The 23522-nt window shown below is 41.1% G+C and overlaps 1 protein-coding gene and 1 long non-coding RNA gene across 2 annotated transcripts; one reads left to right on the forward strand and one right to left on the reverse strand.

Annotated features, from left to right (window-relative positions):
• Nucleotides 1-3350: 3350 nt before the first annotated feature.
• Nucleotides 3351-6290, forward strand: LOC123482253. Its single transcript, XR_006657625.1, has 3 exons — nucleotides 3351-3592; nucleotides 5114-5321; nucleotides 5462-6290. It is a non-coding gene; the product is annotated as an uncharacterized LOC123482253 (long non-coding RNA).
• An 8122-nt stretch (nucleotides 6291-14412) lies between these two features.
• cbx5 (chromobox homolog 5 (HP1 alpha homolog, Drosophila)) lies at nucleotides 14413-23447 on the reverse strand. Its single transcript, XM_041856670.2, has 5 exons — nucleotides 23058-23447; nucleotides 22259-22476; nucleotides 18710-18941; nucleotides 17693-17793; nucleotides 14413-17379 (listed from the first exon to the last, which is right to left on the reverse strand). Exons 2-5 carry the CDS (start codon nucleotides 22399-22401, stop codon nucleotides 17238-17240), a joined length of 618 nt encoding a protein of 205 aa, XP_041712604.1. The 5' UTR covers nucleotides 22402-22476; nucleotides 23058-23447; the 3' UTR covers nucleotides 14413-17237.
• Between the last annotated feature and the right edge of the window lie 75 nt (nucleotides 23448-23522).

Below are 23522 nucleotides of genomic sequence, written 5' to 3' on the forward strand. Positions count from 1 at the left end.
CGTTCTCTCTTTCTCTCTCCTTTCTTTTCTTGTCCCTTTATCTCTCACTCTCCCTCTCCCTCCTTTTTGCGCTCTCTCTCTCTCTCTCTCTCTCTCTCTCTCTCTCTCTCTCTCTCTCTCTCTCTCTCTCTCTCTCTCTCTCTCTCTCTCTCTCTCTCTCTTCCCTTCTCTTCTGCTCTCTCTCTCTCTCACTAAGGGCCCGCCACTCACCCACTTAAGGGAACAGAACGATACACCAGAGACCCACTCAATGTTGAGCAGGACAGAGACAGCCAGGGGGAGAAAGGACAGACAAAGGGGTAGATAGAGAAAGAAGACAACACTCACACTATAGACAGGGGCAACAATAGTAACAAATACAGGGAGTATGTAACCTGTTTGCAATCCATCACACCATGACAGGTCTGAAAGGCTGCCAACTGATACCTGAAGACCTGTCCTGAGGTGGCCTCAATGCAGTACACGTCTCTGTAAAACTCAATTACTGTTATTACAAAATACATTTTTTCAAATAGTATTTGAACCCAGGCTGGGTACAGCGCTGCAAGTCGGTTTCAAGTCGACTTCCTAGGCTGTGTTTACACAGGCAGACCAATTCTGATATTTTTTCCACTAATTGATCTTTTGACCAATCACATCAGATCTTTTCACATCAGATCTTTTCCAGAGCTGATTTGATTGGTCAAAAGACCAAAGAGTGAAAAAAACATCACAATTGGGCTTCCTGTGTAAGCGCTGCCTTAGAGGCAGCTGTATATATAGCTTTTAGTGGGGCCTATAAAAACCTGTTAATGATTCTGTTGTTATGTCTGTAGCAATGGACTAGACTAGACTCAACCATGCTATCTCTAGATCTGTGTTGATGGCCTCACCCCAGACCCTCACTGTTAGCCCACACACACACACACACGCACGCACACCCACTTCTATCTAGCTTACACTTTCGTATGTTTTATTTTTATCTGACCTAGTATTGATTCCGTGCTTTTTGTCAAATATCTATACTGGATTTTCTTGATATTGAACACTACATTGTTGAGGAAGAGCTTGTCAGTAAGCATTTCGCTACTCTTCCTGGGGTCCACACCTGTTGTATCCTGTACATGTGACAAATAAACTTTGATTTGATTTGACACACACACATAACATAACAGATGCACGCACACGTAAACACACACTCTTCCCTCCGTCTCTCTCAGAATGGCTCTGTGTACTTCTGATTTACTGCAGAGTAAATGCTTTTAGCTGCACATCTCACTCCAACACCTAAACAACTGACAGGCTACTCATAAATAAAGCTTAGCCAGAGCCTGCTGCATGGGTAATCTACACCTGCGCTATCTCTTAAACTAACATGTTACATGTCTCCACTCCATATTTCATCACCCAGGAGAGTCACTTGGAGGAGGGAAGATCAAGGAGCCAGAGAGGGTTGAGGGTCTTGGGTGTGGTTTTGAGGCCCGCAGGGGTGTTGGCTCCTCACAGACGGGGCCCATTGTGGGGCGGGGCAGGACTGTGGGAGCCAGTGGTGTGGTACAGGCCTGGAGCTGGGAGCGTCCCTAGCCTCTGGCCACAGTCATGTACAGACACAGACACAGTCACACACAAACCTGGCCACAGAACCAGGCAGCAGTAAACCAAGCGGCTGGAGAAAATCAAGGGAGGAACACAGCCTCAAGCTCTTCTCCCCCACTTCTCCCTCCATCATAAATCGCCCTTCTTTGTCTCTTATCTCTTTCACTGGGTAAAAACTTATCCTCTTCCATTAAGATTGATGGATCTCAGGCTCTCAGTGCTGTAAAAGAGCCTCTGGGGTTACTGGTCATTCAGTTAGATATCCTTTCTACAGAAAGCAGGAGGGAATAGCCTCCAAAAATATTGCCTCTCAAATCCTAAAGAGCACCGGCATCTATTTCTGTCCACTTCAAGCACTCTCTTCACAGAGAGCAGCAGGGAAAATGGCCTACACTTGACCTATACACTTTTTGTTTTCTCTGCCTCAGATCGTATCACGTTCAAACAAAAATTGGAAAAATAAAGGAATAATTGAAATGATTTGGCTTGGACTACTTGTAACATTTGCATAGCTTGTGGCTGCATATAAAAATGAATTTACATAACCGTGGCTTTGTGTTTCCAACTGTAAGTAAATACGACGCAAAATGCAGGAGATGTATCTCAATCTAACTAGATTTGACAGCGTCTTACTCCCTCTGGTGGGCATTTGTGGAATATTTCTAAATATGATTTATCAGATCTCTAACAAGTCTATCCAGTAGCCTACAATTGCACTGCATGAAAAATGCATTTTGATGACACAGCTGTAACACAAACACACCACTCAACATTATGTCCGACATTAATTTATTGAATAGTAATTTGAAATGCTAAGAAGAGTGAAGTACTGCAGCTAACTGGCTCTGATATGTTTGAAATTAATGGGAGAACAAAGTCTGGCAGAAGATGTTAGAGTTTGCACATGTTACAACAGCTATCTGAGTAGGTTACAACACCTGTGGCTATGAGTGTGTGCGTGTGTGTTGTAATGGGGCGGTGCAGCTGATCAAGGTGCTGTGACTGAAGGAGATGGATGGCTTTGCTTGTAGCGTGACACTCAAAAGAAATGGTCAGTGCGTTGTGTTCTGGCACTCACTTAACCAATCAGGGCTGAGGAATGTAGCCCGACCATTGGTGCTCCAACCTCCAACACAGTCCACTGGGGGGGGATGCCCTCTGATGGTGATATTATGATATGACAATGGCCAGAGCCCTCCTTCAGCAGCCTTGCAGGGTGAGCCAATCCTTTGAATTATTTGAAAAGTGATTCATCCACATTGTGTTAATACCCACTTCATGCTGAACCATCTCGAATAAATGATAAATGTGCGTGCGTGTGTGTGCAGGTATGTGTGCATGCAAATTTACGTACGTAGCCTACGGTACGTGTGTTCAGTCCATACATGCATGGTTCCAGTCAGTGTTGGGGATGCTAATCTGAAAATATAGTTTACCAAACTACCAATTAGTTCAAACTGGAAGAAATTAAGCTACACTGAAGCTACCATTAAAACCTCTTAAATATAAAGTCCTCTGTTTTGGGGACCTGCGTGGTTCTGGTACCGGATATGTGGACCCCATAGATCGAAATGCCTTGCATTAGGCACTGCATCTCAGTGCTTGAGGCGTCACTACAGACCCCGTGGTTCGAATCCAGGCTGTATCACAACCGGCCGTGATTTGGAGTCCTATAGGGCGGCGCACAATTGGCCCAGTGTCGTCCGGGTTTGGCCGGTGTAGGCCGTCATTGTAAATAAGAATTTGTTATTAACTGACTTGCCTAGTTAAATAAAGGTAAAATAAAATAAATTGAGCGGTAGCCCTGATTCTCATGGACAAAAGAGAATGTATTTTCTGCTTGTGTAAGTCAGATGTGAAATCTGACACCACTTGAAGCTGGGATGTCCCTCCTACCATTTACTTCGCTCTTCCGACTGTCCATCAACTCCTGGCTGAACCCTATGTCACACCCACTAACAACGCAAATGCCTGGAATACTACAACTCAGCAATTTATTTTAAAAAATACCAGAACGGTGAGATTTTAACCTTTCTTTGAGTATGCAGCATTACTAGTTATTGTTTATGGCCCTCATGATAAATAATTACTTTAGGGGATTATGAAGATTACATTTATGATTAAATGTAGTTACGTTTAAGAGGTTAAAGGGGCAATCTGCGGTTGCTACATCAATTTCTGGACTTATAAATGAATGATATGTACCCATTGATTCTTGAAGAATATAACTTATAAATGCCTCATGAGCTTAGTTCAACTGTCGTACCCCATCAGAACACAAAATATAGCTTGTTTTACTCCAATGTTTGTAAACAAAGTAAATGTAAACAAATGACTTACAGCCTCAAAACATGGTTAAAACTATACTTTTGGTATCATGGATGGTAGGTCCTTGCATCCATAGTCCTGTTTATGAATTTGAGAGTGGTTACATTTATCCAGCCCGTTCCCTCAGCTTTTTACCGAAACAGGGGTGGGGAGCCCTCTTTGTTATTGTTTCAACTACTTATTGTCCCTTTAAGAAAATTGTAGTTTACTTAACTAACGTTACTTTGAAAGTAGTTCACTACATCCAAACTACTTGGTGAAAAATGATATGTAACTCTGAAATGTCAGACTACATATCGCAAGAACAGATCACTTTGGGGTCACATGTTAAGAGAGTGTGTAAATTAGTCTACTAAACACAAAAACTATATTTAATAGAAAATTAGGCAGGTCTGATGCTGAAAAAGAAAGGAAACTATTGCCTACTTCACCCATATTTTATTTTATTTTAGCAAAAGTAGGGTGTAGATCCAGTAGTTAGCTACACCGCTACATGGTAATAACAACAACAGAAACTACTGAAAACACTACCTAGATTTCAATTGATTTCAACTACCACCAAGCTACTGGAAAATGTAGTTCAATTACTAGTTGAACTACATGTAGTTCACTACTCCCCAACACTGGTTCCAGTGCACTTGTGCTGTGGGCACACCTATGGCTCCAATGCGCTCGTGCTGTGCTCCACCCACTGGACAGTGAAGGCACATAAAGCCTGGTAAATTGCAGGAGGGTAATAAAACAGCCATAAAATGCCAACCACAGTACATGAATCAATCAGCAGAGAGCGCAGGATGTACTGTGTTGAGCTGGAGGAGCTGGTTGAGCTGCTGAGAGAGAAATCATTTATAGGGTTTATCAGCTCAGTAGCTGCAAATCCCATGCTGAGGGCCAGGGGGCAGTGTGGGGCCGAGAGGGTAGGGCTGTTCCCTTCCCACCACTCATGAACCTCAGCAGGCATGATGTGATCAGCCCCACTGCCACTGTTATATTTTAAAGCTATGAAACAATGATTAATTCAAGCTATGATTAATTCATTTTCAGTGTACACTGTAATTTCACAATTGACAGTTAAACAAGCATTGAGTGGTAAAGTTATAGGCCTACTCTCAGCGGTGGGAATAGGGATCCCCCAGCTTTCAAAACATTGGCTTTTTTCTGCTGAATGGTGACTGGGGCATTTTAAGAACTCATAGCCCTTGCCTTCCAGCCCACACCCTCCATCCCCTCTCCTCCTGCCTCCCGCTTCCCTCCCTTCCTCCCTCTTCCATCCTTCAGCCTCCCTGTGGCGGCTGCAGAAAGAGACGCCTGTTCAGGAGCACCTGGATTTATGTAGGGGAACCAGACGCAGCAGGTGTTGTAAACCCAAGGCCCAGTGGGTTGGCAGTCAGTAGAATGGAGCAGCTTCAGGCGGGGCTGTAAGTATACCCAGTGGTCAGACTTTATTACAGACAGAAATACTCCTCAGCAATATCTCTCAATATCTCTCTCTCTCTCTCATACTCTCTCTTTCTCCCCTCTCTCAATCTCTCCCTCTTTCTTTCTCTCTCTCCCCCAGCCAATAGGAAACAGATGAGCTACTTAGTCCGAGGTGGCCCTCCTTTGCCCTTCCTGTCGTCAAGGCAACACATCTGACATACATTTTCACATAATTTGGAGTAAAGTCTCCTTTTTAGAGCTGATCGTTGTAAAGTAACAACACACTCTGGAGAGGAAGTCTATTCAAGTTGAAAATAACATGTTAGGATTACGTTCTTCAACCTAGATATACTGTTCAGTAGCTCTGAGATGTGAAAGTGGTGGATAATTCCCACCTTTTTACCTGGATCAATACTTAATCTCAGGGAAATAAAGCCTTAACCATCTATGTTGTATCACTGACCAGATAAAAGATGAAACCCTAGTATAAGGGGGTAATAGGCCTACATGCTTATGACAAGCCTTACAATGCATTATAACTGCATCATAATGCATCATAATGCATTATAATGCATCCTAATGCATTATAACTGCATCATAATGCATCATACCTGCAAGCTTTAGGTAAAGTGTTACAGATAAATTCAATGTTTCTTATTCTACTCTAGTTTAAACTGATCCTTTCCAAAATTGCATGATATATTGTACCTTTCCCATATGGCGTCTGCCTTTTTTACAACAACTCACTAAAACAAACCAGGTGGAGGCATGCCATAGAGGAGAGGTCAGTAGTGGAAACACATGATGCTGTCTCTCCTCTCTTTGCTCTTATCATGTCTAGTAGTTGGTCAAATGCTACGTGGTAAAACTGACCATTAAACCTTGCCGTATCAATATTGTAACTTGTACAGTTGAAGTCGGAAGTTTACATACACCTTAGCCAAATACATTTAAACTCAGCTTTTCACAATTCATGACATTTAATCCTAGTAAAGATTCCCTGATTTAGGACAGTTAGGATCACCACTTTATTTTAAGAATGTGAAATGTCAGAATAATAGTAGAGAGAATGATTTATTTCAGCTTTTATTTCTTTCATCACATTCCCAGTGGGTCAGAAGTTTACATACACTCAATTAGTATTTGGTAGCATTGCCTTTAAATTGTTTAACTTTAAATTGTTTAACCACCTTTCGGGTGGCCTTCCACAAGATTCCCACAATAAGTTGGGTGAATTCTGGCCTATTCCTCCTGACAGAGCTGGTGTAACTGAGTCAGGTTTGTAGGCCTCCTTGCTCGCACATGCTTTTTCAGTTCTGCCCACAAATTTGCTATAGGATTGAGGTCAGGGCTTTGTGATGGCCACTCCAATACCTTGACTTTGTTATCCTTAAGCCATTTTGCCACAACTTTGGAAGTATGCTTGGGGTCATTGTCCATTTGGAAGACCCATTTGCGACCAAGCTTTAACTTCCTGACTGATGTCTTGAGACGTTGCTTCAATATATCCAAATAAATGTCCTTCCTCATGATGCCATCTATTTTGTGAAGTGCACCAGTCCCTCCTGCAGCAAAGCACCCCCACAGCATGATGCTGCCACCCCCGTGCTTCACGCTTGGGATGGTGTTCTTCGGCTTGCAAGCAACACCCTTTTTCCTCCAAACATAACAATGGTCATTATGGACAAACAGTTCTATTTTTGTTTCATCAGACCAGAGGACATTTCTCCAAAAAGGACGATCTTTGTCCCCATGTGCAGTTGCAAACCGTAGTCTGGCTTTTTTATGGCGGTTTTGGAGCAGTGGCTTCTTCCTTGCTGAGCGGACTTTCAGGTTATGTCGATAGAGGACTCGTTTTACTGTGGATATAGATACTTTTATACCTGTTTCCTCCAGTATCTTCACAAGGTCCTTTGCTGTTGTTCTGGGATTGATTTGCACTTTTCGCACCAAAGTACGTTCATCTCTAGTAGACAGAATGCGTCTCCTTCCATTAGCGGTATGACGGCTGCGTGGTCCCATGGTGTTTATACTTGCGTACTATTGTTTGTACAGATGAACGTGGTACCTTCAGGTGTTTGGAAATTGCTCCCAAGGATGAACCAGACTTGTGGAGGTCCACAAATTTTTCTGAGGTCTTGGCTGATTTCTTTTGATTTTCCCATGATGTCAAGCAAAGAGGCACTGAGTTTGAAGGTAGGTCTTGAAATACATCCACAGGTACACCTCCAATTGACTCAAATGATGTCAGTTAGCCTATCAGAAGATTCTAAAGCCATGACATCATTTTCTGGAATTTTCCAAGCTGTTTAAAGGCACAGTCAACTTAGTGTATGTAAACTTCTGACCCACTGGAATACAGTGAATTATAAGTGAAATAACCTGTCTGTAAACAATTGTTGGAAAAATGACTTGTGTCATTTACAAAGTAGATGTCCTAACCGACTTGCCAAAACTATAGTTTGTTAACAAGAAATTTGTGGAGTGGTTGAAAAACTAGTTTTTATGATTCCAACCTAAGTGTATGTAAACTTCCGACTTCAACTGTATATGCCAGAGTTGGCATGGGTTCGAATCCACCCCACTGCCCTTTGACTCACCCTTCCCTGTTTTTTTTAACACATCTCTTCAATAAAGCTACAAAATTACAAAAAATACTTTCAACATTTTGTTAAATGTATTATGGTCATGTGGCTTGTGCCACCTCTTCTCAATCACTAGAAATGAATGATCTGATGATGACACACTGTCTATGATCAAATACATTCTCAACGTAATCAAAGATACTTCCTACTTCTGTCCTCTTCTGATATAAAGGGCTTGGAACTGTTGTGAATGCATTATGCATGCACACAATCCGGTGCATGCAAATATCCAGAGCAAGAAGGATTGGTAATCTACACCACACTTAACCTATGAGCATCAAAAGTCCACTGTGCTTCTTAAACCTGCTTCCTCTTGTGGAAAGGATTCTATTTTGAGTCAAAGGCACTGAAAGTATGGCACTTAAACTTTTTTGCCAGATCCAACTCCTTGCTGAATCAATTAATATGAGATCGACATTTTGTGATGAAAGAAATATCTCAGTTGGAAATCCAGAGGATTCTACAGGCTCTCTGAACCCTAAGCCCCCATTGAAAGAGTGTGTTTCTTTCTAATGGCCACTTCAGTTATCGTCTGACAATCTCCAGTTGAAATTTATGAAGTGCAGACAGAGCAGACCTGGGTTCAAATAGTATTTGAAATCTTTGTGCATTCGATTGAGCCTGCCTGGGGTGCAAGATGAGCAGTGTTTGCACTTTTGGAACTTTTCCATTGGTGCCATTGCACCAGGCAAGCTCAGTCAAGCATAGTTACATTCGTTGAAAGTAAAATCAAATCCTATTTGAACCCAGGTCTAGTGCATAGTTTAACATCAGACAGATGTGGCCATTTGTTTTTTCTCTCCACTGCCAAATGTGGCTTCTCAGTTCTACAGTCACAGCCGTGTTTTTCACTTGATCCCCGATAGTGAAACCTCAAGCATATAATACCATTCATTGAGAGAGTGTAACATTAGATACTTCATGGCGCAGAATTATGCTCGGATAGAGGGATACGCAGAAACGACTCTCCGCTTGGCTCTAGCATGCCTTGGTCAGTGGTGAGCGGTAAACATGCAGCACCCAGTCAGGGGTTTGGGCAGGGCTAAGAGCCAGAGAGCCAGAACGTGTCTGGGCTGAATGTGAGCGGATTAATGCTGACCACACATTCCACCTCTTTAGGAAATACAAGCCGACTTTTCAACGTAAAAGGGCGCCAATAAGTCTCTGTAGTAAAATGCAGGGACACATGCTGTCCGAAACGGCCCAATAGTCAGGCAGCCGTGATTCCTTTGGGCCAAGGGAGGACAGGGGGCGCAAAGCTGAGGGAAGAGGCAGGGGGCCTGAGGCTGGGTGATGGAGGATAGGATAGGGCCAGGGAGCACTTTTGGCTGTCCTTCCCCTTATCGTTTAAGCCTCAGAATATCTACACTGGCAGCTGTGTGTGTGGACTCACCAGTGAGGATATCATGGGATGCAGGTATCTGTTCAGTTTTCCACCCTGTAAGCACATCTCTATCTCCACTCTGGCTGATGCTCTGTTTCCTTACCCACCCTGAAACACTACTTAGAATTAAGCTATGTATTGGGCATGTATTCTAACTGCTATTATAAACTGGGTGGTTCGAGCCCTGAATGCCATATACCACAGGTATTTTTACTGCTGTAATTATGTTGGTAACCAATTTATAATAGCAATAAGGCTCCTAGGGTGTTAGTGATATATGGCCAATATACCACGGCTAAGGGCTCCGCATTGTGTCGTGCTTAAGAACAGCCCTTAGCCATGGTATATTGGCCATATACCACACCTCCTCTGGCCTTACTGCTTAATTCTAGGGTAGATATTGGACAATGCAACCTCCAAAAGGATCCCGTTCAAATGGCTGATCTACATAGCCTGTTTGTGGTACTTCAAAGTCCCTGCTGAGAATGCATTTTTCACCACAAGGGAAGCTCATTATATTCCTTAATTAGCCTCTGAATCACATTGTGCAGCTGCTGGGTAACTTAGGCTTGTCTAATAGGAATTTAAACATGGCAAAGAGAGCTCCATCCCAGAGTAACTTCTTCTAACAGCTTCAGCTGTTGTTATAATGTTCAGGCAATCCATTGCGACAGTCCCAATCTCCATGTGTAATTTACCAACAGGGACGATAAAATTAATCAGGATTAATTTGGTTCTAGAGCTCTCCTCTTAACTGCTGCATTGTAAATTAGGAGGACCTGGATCGTATTCATTAGGGCACACTGTATTCAAGTTCAGGTAAATCTAGTCGTTAGTCCCTCCCTGATGAATACTACCCATGGTTCAGTAGTTGTACTGTGGTCAAGAGGAGTGCACTGAAAAACAAATTGGTCAATCCATAGTATTTGTTACAGTCCAAAGAGTCACACTATTTAATATGATGGATACCATACCTTTTCTTCTAACAATGTATTATGTTCTTATAATGTAGTGGTACAAAGAAACCCTTTTAGTTTATAACAATGTAATAACACTTGTTATAACAATGAGCTATTTTCAGTTATTTGTGCCTCTTATTTAGCTACTCACAAAATTAGAAATTTATCATCTGAAGCTTGCGGGAATATAAACTTTTGTTGTATTGGAATATTTTCATCAAATGATTCCATTATACAATTACTAAAACATTGGAATCGTTGAGTGTGTGCATGCATTGCATATCAATTCATTTTCCGCCACCAACCATGAACGGCATACTTAATGCTTTCAATCTTCTTTCTCTCCCATTCTTTTGTGCAAATTAATTTATGATGTAATTACCGGACAAACCAGAGTTACGAAGGAACACAAATCACCGTCCTTAACAAATGGCAGAGAAACAGAGCTGGATAATTGAAATCTAGAAGAGGATCAATATTTAGAAACCCATGGTTCCACTGAGTATGACACTGGCTGTATTAACATGGACATATCATGCAATATCGTATCATGCAACATCTTGCATTATATCCAGTAATTAGGCCAGTCTAATTCTTTGCTGGTTTCATGGGTGAGAAAGGAGAACTTGAATGAACCCAGTCCCACCACATGTAGGTTACTCAACAACAACATAACAAAGACATGCCCATAGGAACCTTTCCTCCTCATTTCTCCTTTCCTGGATTCCCCCTCTTCTCTCAGGACTAGTCAGTCGTTTCACACTCTGCATCCAGCATGTAACTCTAGCTAGCCTGGTTAAATGATATCTGCTCATAGGGGCCAAGCATTAGCATTTACATTTTATTGGAAGCATTGAGATTTAGAGCGAGGGATATATCAGCTCTGAGCAGACAGAATTAGTTAACAATGCATTACCTGCCTTTTATGGTAGCTATAACTCTCTGCCTTGGTCAGGAGAAGAGATGAAGGGAGGGAGGGAGGGAAAGAAGGATGGAGGAGGGAAGTGAAGGGAGTCGGTGGAAAGGGTTGGTCGCAATCCCGCCAGGGGAGGGGGACACAATGGTTGCGTCCCAAATGGAACACTAGTCCCTATATAGTGCCCTACGCTACAATCGGAGAAGCTTTGTCTCTCTCTGCTGCCTTCTTAGTGCACATTAACCATGATAGTAAGTCAAATTAGAGCATCACGCTGCAATCACCTTCATACGGATCAGTGATCAGTTCTTTACTGCACTGTGCTGTGAGAAGCTGATGCCAGAGAATGGGTTCAAATACTATTGAAAATCTTTCAAACACTGAGCATTTGCTCTAGCCTGTGTGCCAGATGGGCGGGGTTTGCAGTTTTGGAACTATTTATTTGGTCCATTAAGCCAGGAAAGATCAATCAAGCACAGATAAGGTATTCAAAATTATTTCAAATAGTAATTGAACCCAGGTCTGGTTCTGTGCTGTGAGAGGCTGTTACAGAAGCCATCACTGACCCACAGAACAACAGCTGGAGGACAGCTGTGCAGACCTGATCAGAACACCAGTAAGACCACATGACATGGCATTGGTCTCAGAGATATTCAGACACACAGCCCCTATTGAAATACAGTATCATTATAACTTATACATTTAACAGCAAAATACAATAATATATTCTGTATAAATTCAGTTGCAGTGTGGGTGTTGCTGAACAGCCCAAGCAACATTGATCAAGCCCACTGCAGTCGTCCTTCCCTTCCCGACTAACAACCCCAGCTGCACAGTAGCCCCCTCAACACTCATGTGTGATGATGTGTAGCAAGACAACCAACCGCTTCCACAGGCAATGCCCCCTGGAACTCATTTACACTGAAAGTTACACAAACACACTTAATATACAGCATGGGTTATGCTTGGGGAGGCTGGCGCGCACGCTTTTAATGAAAGAAAGCAACCCACACACACTTAATAGTACCTGTGCTCAGTCAATTTGTCAGGTCTGCTCACACTCCATGACATCAATGCAACAATCCTCACCTGAAATCCATATATTGTATTTTAACAGTACACAACAGATACACACAATACTGGGGTGTAATATCAGTAATATTAGTAATGTCAGTAATATTAGTGCCTGATTTAGCTAGACAACAAATTCTCGTCCGTAGTCCCTCCCTGGTTGGTTTGATTCAACCCTCTCTAGAATGCTCATATTCTTCCAGAGACGCCTCAGCCTTGGGGCTTATTCACCATACACATCATGGACAGAGAAAGCTCCCCTGGTCCTGACTAAGGATGCCTTCTGATTCTCTACCCTTCTCCATAAGTGTGCACTCCTTCACTCCCCTTCATGCATTTGATTGGCGCAAGCATGGCTGGAGGGAGTTTCCAGTTTATTCCTTACACCAGTCATTCCATTCCTTTTAAATCCATAAAGGCAGGTGTACAAGTGCACACTTTGGGAGAAGAATAGCCAATCGGAACATAGAGTACTACAGATCCTCTCCCACTGCACCACTCCCAGTTCTTCAGTAGAGTGAGCAGACTCCTACAGGCTCCATAAAATCCCCTGCTGTTCACTCCCTCTGCTGGGTTTAATGGTCCCACAGGCTGGATAATTTACTGGTGACCTTTGCATTCCATTTGGAGTGGAAGAGCTTTTTCTTTTTTTTGCATGGAAAATTCTACCCACCTAAATGTAGCATTCTAAATAGATAGAGAGATAGAACCAACAGGCATGGGCGGATTGTCCATCTGGCAATTCTGGCAATTACCAGAAGGATTATATTTTATTAGGGTGGGCTGGCCCCCCCCAAAAAAATATACACTACCGTTCAAAAGTTTGGGGTCACTTAGAAATGCCCTTGTTTTCGAAAGAAATGCTATTTTTTTGTCCATTAAAATAACATCAAATTGATCAGAAATACAGTGTAGACATTGTTAATGTTGTAAATGGCTATTGTAGCTGGAAACGGCTGATTTTTTTATGGAATATCTACATAGGCGAACAGAGACCCATTATCAGCAACCATCAGTCCTGTGTTCCAATGGCACGTTGTGTTTGCTAATCCAAGTTTATCATTTTAAAAGGCTAATTGATCATTAGAAAACCCTTTTGCAATTATGTTAGCACAGCTGAAAACTGTTGTGCTGATTAAAGAAGCAATAAAACTGGCCTTCTTGAGACTAGTTGAGTATCTGGATCATCAGCAATTGTGGGTTCGATATGTAGCCTAATATTTTAAAAAAGAGAAAGGGAGAGTCTACCAGTTCCTTAATGCAGCCGTTGGCTACAGCCAAAACATTAAGGAACTGGCAGTCTCCCTCTCTCGGTTATCTTCTATTGAATTATATGTAGCCTAATATTTAAACACTTATCTAAAGTGGGCAGGGGGGGACAATTGAAATATGTAGTTAGGCTGTTATATGGTATTATATGAGCAAATGGTTATAAGGCATTCAGTGATTTTCTTCTATGTCTAATATACAGTATGTGCTTATTCATTCACTACCAGGATGGGTAACACCTTATTTTAAAGGTCCATATTTTATAAATTGTGTGTTCACCATTTACTAATAATTACTCCCACATTAAACCATTTACTAATCATTACTAAAGTATTTTTGCAGTTCCTTGATTATTAAATGGTGAGTAAGCACTTTGTAAATGTTCGTGATCACCATGTAATCGAAGCAGGAATAACTCTAGGGCTTAGTTGAAGACTTCCCTATATAAAGCTGTTTCATACAGGCCAGGTGGAAGAGAATATTCCATTGAAATATATATATATGAACTATACATATACACACACAGGGTTGCATTAAAAGGAGTCAATATTCCATCTGTCGCCTACATTGCACTCTTGAATTAAACTGTTTTTTAAAAAAGTCTGACTTGACAGCCTAGTCCATGAATAAATCTACTATTAGTATATCAATCATTGAATCTCTCGATAAGATACAATGCGTATTCTCTGTAATGTGGGCAATGAGATTAGATTACGGGCAATAAATACTCACAATAGGTCCATTTCAGGATTTCATTTCTGAAATGGCCAGTGACATGCCAAATGGCTCCATCTGCTGGTTCAATATGACTAGTGCACAGTACTCTAGTAGAAACATCACCAGTCCTTTGAATGTTGAAAACAGTTTACTACAATACATATAAAACCCAAATTTGCAGAGCATTTAAAAAATGGTAAAATACACCAAATGCAGAACATTTTGAAGAAAAAAAACCATGATCAAAAATGGACTTCAAATGAAATCTGAGAGTAAATTTGTGAATAATAATAAACATGAAAAATGGACAACCGTTACATTTGTCCTGAATAGGGACGTTTCTGAAGAGAGAAGGATATCTTTCATTTGTTTCTATGACTACAGTGACAAGACAACTCAGGACTCAGTTGCTCCTATATAAAAATAAACATCACAAATTGAAAAAGAGTATATTTGACCACAATACACAGCAATCTGTCCATTATCAACTCAATGATATAGGCTCCACCAAATATACTGGAATACTTTGCCTCTATTCTGTGACTAAACAACCTTGCTCTTTGTTACCACACATTTGGATGTGATATCATGGGCAACTAAATATAAAACGTGAACACAAAACGCAAAGGCAGTGAATACAAACTCAAAGCTCTCGTTACTACATTCAACACAAAGACTGGATAGAATAGGTAGTTTAAAAAAATAATCTAATATGAAGCAAATTATGTGGATAACATTGTCTTCCCAATTTATTTTCATTATTTAGCATTAACAAGAAAGATAAAACTATAAATTCAGGTCAGGACAAATTATCTTTCTACAACTCCCTTTAAAATCAACTTACAGTGATAGCAAGTGGAACAAATACTCTGAAGGTTGTGTGGATTTCACCACTTAATACTCAAAAGCACTGAAAGGGATCTTAAAATGTTAAAAATAGATCGATAAGCATTCCCATGAAGGAACACTGTCTGGAAGTAAGCCCAGATCTGCCTTATCCCATTCTCCAACTCAGGGCACTGAGCAGAGCACTTTGGCTGAGCCATTTAGCCACAGGGTGGCATACCTTGATGAAATCATTCAGTATGCTGGTTTGGTTTCACTTTCTACTGCAGAGCATGTGGCATGCTGATTGTCAACTGACTTCTGAACTAAGGAAGGTTCGGGTTCCAATTAAGCAACGCTGTGATAACGTGTTTACTATATATATATATATATAGCAATCAATGGTCATTCACATTTGCAAATAAAGATGGCTTGAAACATTTGGTACAACTTTTGAAGTGGCCCGTCTGTGCATCTGTAATATTTGCTTATTTGTGCTTGTGATAAAATTGTTTGATAAAAAAAAAAGGTAATCAGAAGAATCCAATTCCAAGTTATGAAAAAGCAGATACTCTGACTAAATGTTCATGATCTTAGCAATGGAATCGGACCTACATGATTAGTTGACATGGGGAAGATAAAAAACAGAAGACAATGGATAAAAATAAAAAAATAAATATTGAAATGTAGGTGATACTAGCGAATATTTTGAGAAATAAAACAAGACATGGAGTCCTTACAGAGACCATATTGACCTTAGAACATCAAAGTTGGACTAAAACTACTGAACAAAAAAAGAAGCAGGGGAGATTATTCTACCAAGGGGTCCTAGTAGGTGATCTGATGACGATAAAACTGTATTTTTTCTACCGCATAACTACTGTTATGTTCGAGGTTTGTTAAGACTTGCAAGGCTGTCATCTTCCCTGGGCAAACATGTCGAGGGCTCATTCAAAGTTTCCCCAGAGTGCCTGATCCAGGATCTATTTTTTTACCTTTTAGATCACAATTAATAAGAATATATGGACAGGTGGGACCTGATCCTGGATCAGCACTCCTACTCCGATGAGACGCTTTGTGAATCCTCTATGAAAGTCCCACCTACTTCCTGGATCATGTCCCATACTGTTTTTGAATGGGATTCAAGAGTAGATCAAATTCATGAAAACACAGTCATTTAAGATGCATGTAAAATTATATTAATAGATTAATTTACTTCTGACTGATGGCTTTCATGAAGATTTTTCAATAGTTTTTTTCGTAATCGAAAAAACTTCATAAAAGGCATTGGGTAGAAGTAAATTAATCCACTAATAGGAATATAATTTTAAATCTTAAAATGACCACGTTTCCATGAATTCAATGATATACTCTTGAATCCCATTAAAAAACAGGCCATGATTCAGGAAGTAGGCAGGAATTTTATACAGGGCACTGGACCATGCTTTTATAGACGTGGCCATTTTAACGTTAGCCCTCAGTTAAGACTACTACCTTCCAAGTCACCTTAAGATGGCTGCCTGTACCTAGACAGGGTACCACAGAATCTAGAATCGTACTTACACAATCATATCCCGTGGTGTAGTTTTTCAAACAGCAAAAATAAAAAGATATACAGAAAGGGAATAAAGCAAGAGGAAAGAAAAACCACAAGCGTCCCCAGTAGTGAGTGCAGCCCGCCTGTTTCACCACCTCCAAAACCCCCAGTCTTCCCTCATCCTTCTCAGTTTGTGTGTAAAATGGCTAGGTTGGGCTCTTTGTTATTCAGGGAAATTAACCTGTACATTGGGAAATGGAGGTGGGTATCATGAAGAAGTGGGCAATGTCCTCCATCGTTGGTTTGTGTGGTTTTTGTTATGGTCATTGCAAAGGGGTGGGGGGGGTCAGTTGGTCCCAAATCGCTCCCAAACCATCCATTTTGCCATAAACCTTCAATGTTATCAGAGCTGTAAGGTAGAAGCAATGTGGTGGAAAAATGTACCACTACACTGCTTATACCTATCCAGACAAAAAAAAAAGCCAACATATAAAGGTTAAGGCCAAGGGGAGGAATAGGGTGCGATTTGGTACTGGCTATATGAGTCTGTCTCTAGGTCGTCCCAGCAGAGTCGGGGGGTGATACTTCCTGCTTACATGCTTACAGTGCCCTTCTCCTTCTTGTCCCCGTCTTCGTGCCAGGTGAGGCGCTCTTCGTAGAAGGCTATGACGATCTGCGGGCACTTGTGATTGGCCTCCTTGGCCAGCACCAGATCTGCCTCATCAGAGTCCTTCCTGTAGCGAGAGGAAATAAACATGCTTTATTTACAGGCCTGTTACTATGATGATAGTGATGTAAAGATAATATGCTGTAGCAGACTGCTTAGGAAACAACGACCATTTAAGATTTGTCACAAGACTGGATCAGGAAAAGCAGAAAGTTCTTAAGACCCACTGTTTTAGAGGTGGAATAGTTAACAAAATCAACTTTAAGTGAGCAACCACTTCAGTTAAGCAGTTTCCGGTCACCATTTTGAAGACATTCTTAGTGGCATAATCTAGTGGACAACATATGAAGGCCAACAATGTCTAAGTACTCAACACTCACCACTTCATGAGGAACATGAGGTCTCCACAGGAGTCTGTGGCTCCAATAATCTTCTCTGGTTCCAGACCTCTCTCAAAGCCTCTCGCAATCAGGACATCATCCTGGAAGACGGGAGAAATGACCAATTATACCTCTGATCATCTCTGTTGTCATTACAAGTGAAACTTTGGCACCACAGCAGGAAACAAGCACAGAAACCCGAGAGAACAGTTGTATTTCACAAAGTCTTTGTCATTCTAGTGAAAGTTGAGCAGTTGGGTGTTGCTTACCATTTCAGTTTAAAATGAGCCATCTTCAGTTGATTATAATTATGCAAATGAAGTTATCCAGGGAGATCAAGCTTTTGTTCTAGCCAACAATAAACAATGCTGCAGCACTTGGCTGGACACCGAAGAGGTTGTTAAAAGTGTCGACTGACCTATCAGTGGGCTGCAAAAGCTGGAGAGGTAACGAATTGCAATGCAAGTCACCCCCTTTCAGAACGTGATGATCTGGTTTGTAGAGTTGCATGTGGCAGTCAATTCACATAGCTCTTATCTAGTGTAAACAACCTAGCATGGACTATATAAACCCCCCCCCCGCCCTTGTTTTTGCACCAACTCATGCACTGGCTCTATGAACACTCACTGGACTCTACCCATGCATACTACACAGACCCTTCAACAAACGCACGTTCCATACGCTCACACGCATATCGACGACAGACACTTTCACACACACACGCGGCTTCTACTCTGTTTATTATCCTGATTGCCTAGTCTCTTTCACCCCACCTACATATTACCTCAACTACCTCGTACCTCCGCACATTGACTCTGTACCGGTACTCCTTGTATATAATTTCCTTGTTATTTTAATTGTGTTAGTTTCCTTTTAGCTCATTTTTCTTAGTTTTTAACTCTGCATTGTTGGGAAAAGTCTCGTAAGTAAGCATTTCACAGTAAAATCTACACCGGTTGTATTCGGCACATGTGGGTAAGGCTTTATCTACACCAATTCATGAGGTAGGGTACGCACCTCTTTTTTCCGTTTGGCCTTGTTGCTGCTCCCCTCCTCATCATCTTCAGAGTTCCTCCTCTTGCTGCTGCCTTCCTTGCTGCGGCCTGATGATCCCGCGCTGGACTTGGCACCTCCACTGCTGGGGGTGGTACCTCCGTTACCACTGCTAGGCTTCTTGTAGGTCTTCATGAACTCAGCAATGAGCTCAGGGCAGCCGAGATTCTTCTCTGGCTCCCATGTGTTGTGCTTTCTGCAAAGAATAATGCAATGTCAGAGCAAGTGCAACAAAATATTCGATAGGAGGTACACACTGCAGGGGGGAGGGGGGGTTTTTTGCATTAAAAAAAAAAATATTTGGCCAGGTCTTCAGTGTAAATGTAGTATGTAGAAAATGATGGACCTATTTTAAAGAAAATCTTTGAGAACTAAAATAAAGACTATGGTGAAGCCATGCCCACCACCTAAGCCCCATTTTGACCCAGAAAACCCCCTGCACTGGCCGTTTCACGAGTTCCCAAATAATTTCTTTACACCCAACCCTCTGTGTGCACGAATCAGAGCGTTGTATAGAGCATGAAGGTAACCAAAACATTTCAACACTGGTTGTGAAACATACTGGAAGGCATGAAAAATAAATACCAATATGAATTGTTAGGGGTAGAAATGAGCTAGCTACTGCTACAGGAACCATATTCATGTTGCAAACATTTTTTCAAAGTAACAGCAACACGAAACTAGACCACCACAAGACCATTTTCTTTTGGGGATTTTCATCAAAATGTTATCCATGGAAGGGTCCTTTGGAGGAAGTATTGTTGACATATATTTGACATTTGTTTCTTAAATCATTATTGAGACAATTTCATTTTTGCCTTACCCAGGCCTCCTTTAAAGACGGCATGTTTCGTCTGTAGGTGCTACAAAGCAAAGTGTCAAATGAAGCTTTACGGCTTGTACTGTAACAGGAGTAGCATTTTCATTTGTTAATACTGAAAATATAAAACATGAATATTGAAAATATATACAGTACCAGTCAATTTTGGACAATTACTCATTCAAGGGTTTTTCTTTATTTTTTTACTATTTTCTACATAGTAGAATAATATTGAAGACATCAAAAATATGGAATCATGTAGTAAACAAAAGTGTTAAACAAACCAAAATATATTTTCTATCCCCTGTAGCTCAGTTGGTAGAGTATGGCGCTTGCAACGCCAGGGTTGTGGGTTCGTTTCCCACGGGGGGCCAGTATGAAAATGTATGCACTCACTAACTGTAAGTCGCTCTGGATAAGAGTGTCTGCTAAATGACTAAAATTTAAATATACTTGAGATTCTTCAAATAGTCACCCTTTGCCTTGATGACAGCTTTGCACACTCATGGCATTCTCTCAAAACAGCTTCACCTGGAATGCTGTGAAGAGGCGACTCCGGGATGCTGACCTTCTAGGCAGAGTTGCAAAGAAAAAGCTGTATCTCAGACTGCCCATCTTAACCTTTTCTTTTTATAGGCCAGTCTGAGATATGGCTTTTTCTTTGCAACTCTGCTTAGAAGGTCAGCATCCCGGAGTCTGTTGACGTTGAGACTGGTGTTTTGCGGGTACTATTTAATGAAGCTGCCAGTTGAGGACCTGTGAGACGTCTGTTTCTCCAACTAGACACTAATGTATTTGTCCTCTTGCTCAGTTGTGCACCGGGGCCTCCCACTCCTCTTTCAATTCTGGTTAGAGCCAGTTTATGCTGTTCTGTGAAGGGAGTATTACACAGCGTTGTACGAGATCTTCAGTTTCTTGGCAATTTCTCGCATGAAATAGCCTTCATTTCTCAGAACAAAAATAGACTGACGAGTTTCAGAAGAAAGTTTTTTGTTTCTGGACATTTTGAGCCTGTAATCGAACCCACAATTACTGATGCTCCAGATACTCAACTAGTCTCAAGAAGGCCAGTTTTATTGCTTCTTTAAATCAGCACAACAGTTTTCAGCTGTGCTAACATAATTGCAAAAGGGTTTTCTAATGATCAATTAGCTTTTTAAAATGATAAACTTGGATTAGCAAACACAACGTGCCATTGGAACACAGGACTGATAGTTGCTGATAATGGGCCTCTGTACGCCTATGTAGATATTCCTTTTTTTTTTTTTTATCAGCCATTTCCAGCTACAATAGCCATTTACAACATTAACAATGTCTACACTGTATTTCTGATTAATTTGATGTTATTTTAAAATGGACACTTTTTTGCTTTTCTTTCGAGAAAAAAAATGACATTTCTTAGTGACCACAAACGTTTGAACGATTGTGTGTGTATATATATATATATATATATATTCCACTTACCCTCACCTTATGCCATTGGGGGAATACCCACAGCCATCTTTGCCGTCGGTCCAAACAATTAACCAAGCATGGGAAGTTGGCAACGTTAGCCGTTCAGCCCTCGTTTGTGATCGAGTATGCGAGTGTACAATTCTGTTCACGCCGGGGCCTGAAACACCCCATAATTAAAATTTAAGATGATCCACTAAGAAAAGTCTGCCAAAACTTAAAACCAACGTCAATATACAAGTGTAAGTAAAAACAAATGTAAATAAGTTAGAAACTGTGCTACTAATGCACATGACGGCACAAACATATCGTAAAAGTTTTAGTTTGCTTTTGAAAACGTTAGCTAGCGCATACAACTTTCCCTGACATCACACTCAACTCACAATTTTCGATTTTCCTGGTACCATCGGATGCATAATATTCGATGTCCGCGGATGCGTGGTCTTCTAGCCAAGACACGAATTGCAATCATAATTGACTGTAGCGCATATAAAGCACACACAACAGCTACCGGTGGTTCCATGATGACTGAAAACACAACCGTGGGACGAACGAGTGACACATTTCTGCAAGTGTCAACTCATCTTACGTCATGATGCGTCATCAAAAGTGTCCATTTAATTTGTGGGTTGAGGGTGTGTCTTTTATGGGTTTGGAATGCAGCCATTGTTGAACATAACATACTATTTGCATATACAAGTTCCAGAGTAGGATCTCTGCTAGTTTTAAAGCTATGCCCCATAACTACTTAGATATGGAAAAAAAATACTTCACACGTGCATATTAATACACACTTTTCAGGCCTCTACAGCGTGACCATTTTACTCACATATGCGCCTAAATATTTTGCTGTGTGACCTGAAATTAAGGATTCTATCTTTATTACCTCAATTATCTTTCCTTGTGCTCCTAAATGTCTTTGTGTGCGCCTATGTGTGAAGTAGTACATATACAAGCACCCACCAAATTATTATATTATGTTCAACAATATATTGAAAAGTGAGCCAAATCAAGCAGTAAAGCTTTATATGACACCAGCTTTTGCTTTGTAGCACCCACTGATGGCCAAAAATGTCAAATATTCCAACTTCAATTAACCATTCCTCACTTATGCTTTAAGATACAAAACTCAAACATAGATCAACAATACTTTCTCCAAAGGACCCTTTATGGATTTACACTTCGTGAAAATCTACAAAATCATGGTCTTGTTTTGTGAGGAATCCCCCAGATGGACTTACTCTGAATAGCCTTTCCACTTAAGGAAGAATTCAACTCGGCCCTTCACCGTTCTTCTATCCAGAACCTTCTCCACAATAAATTCTTCCTCTTCTGAAGATGAGCCCGAGGCATCATCATCATTTTCACGAGTCTTCTTGCCCATGGTTTGGTAGCAGTACCTCAAATGAGTTAACAAGGGGCACGTCCCAACTTGGAAATGGAAAGTTTGAAATAAAACCTATTAAACATAGAAACAAAAGTTAAGAAATGCGTGCAATTTATATTGGTCAGCTGTTCATTGGTACTAGTTAGTTAGATAACTAGCTAGTATAAAACCATGATACAGCTAGATGATCGTCCGTTTAAAGCCAGGGAATCACTCGAATTAAAAACCATGCTAGGTTAACATTTGCTAAGTTAGCCAACACGGCTAGCTGGCAAGCATATGTTTTGCTTCATACAACACATGGCCATGTCCTCTAAAATAAATAGGGGTACATTAACTAGTTAGCTAATTGTTTTAATTTGTTCCAGTTCGCAAACGATAATGTAACATTTACAGAGAGGCATTCCAATCTAGCTAAATAGCCGTAAGCGCATGTACACTTGTGTTTGTCCCAACCCCCGCCCGGCTAGCATTAAAATGAGATAGCTAGCTGTTCACCACCGGCTAAGTAGCTAACGTTAACAATTTATCAAGCGTTATCCTCAATACTTTTTACTTGAGTCTGATTGATTGCAATGTGTGTGTTGGTGGGGGGGTTGTAACTAACTAAGATGAGTTAAGTAGCTAATAAATTGCTGTATGTATTTACTCACCCTTGCTAGCTTGAGCAGTTTGCTGGTTCGTTTTCTTGATGCTGTTGCTGGGCTTTTCGTTTCCCCTCCCCACACGACTTGCTTGCTTGCCTCGCTGTGCAAGAAAGCGAGCGCCAAAATGCACAATGGCAGAACGTGCACACGCACGAAACCGTCAAGCCAAATAACTAGGATTTAATCAGTAAATGTTGTAGCTATGTTCGTTTAGAAATATGCTTACGTATTTTTGGTATTACTTCTATCAAATAACCTATTTGCTTATATTTATACAGACTTGCCTGGGAATGGAATTGTAATTGAAGTGACGTCTGCATAAAATGTTGATATAAAACGTAAGCCCAGACCCACCACCGGCTGGTATCGTTTTGTTATTGGACATTGCTGATAATTGACCGCAAAATACCCAATCGGAGTTGCAGCGGAAGTGAGAAATCGAATGCAGCGTCAATAGCTAACCAATCGCTG

Source organism: Coregonus clupeaformis, chromosome 30 (genome assembly GCF_020615455.1).
Source record: "Coregonus clupeaformis isolate EN_2021a chromosome 30, ASM2061545v1, whole genome shotgun sequence".
Taxonomy (NCBI): domain Eukaryota; kingdom Metazoa; phylum Chordata; class Actinopteri; order Salmoniformes; family Salmonidae; genus Coregonus; species Coregonus clupeaformis.

What these genes read in the sequence shown, in the direction of transcription:
- cbx5 (XM_041856670.2), bottom strand. Translation starts at nt 22,401, where the DNA reads ATGGGCAAGAAGACTCGTGAAAATGATGATGATGCCTCGGGCTCATCT. An exon ending in AGGCCAAACGGAAAAAAGAG is followed by an intron (nt 17,794 to 18,709) that starts GTGCGTACCCTA and finishes CCCGTCTTCCAG; the next exon opens with GATGATGTCCTGATTGCGAG. An exon ending in CTCATGTTCCTCATGAAGTG is followed by an intron (nt 17,380 to 17,692) that starts GTGAGTGTTGAG and finishes CTCTCGCTACAG; the next exon opens with GAAGGACTCTGATGAGGCAG.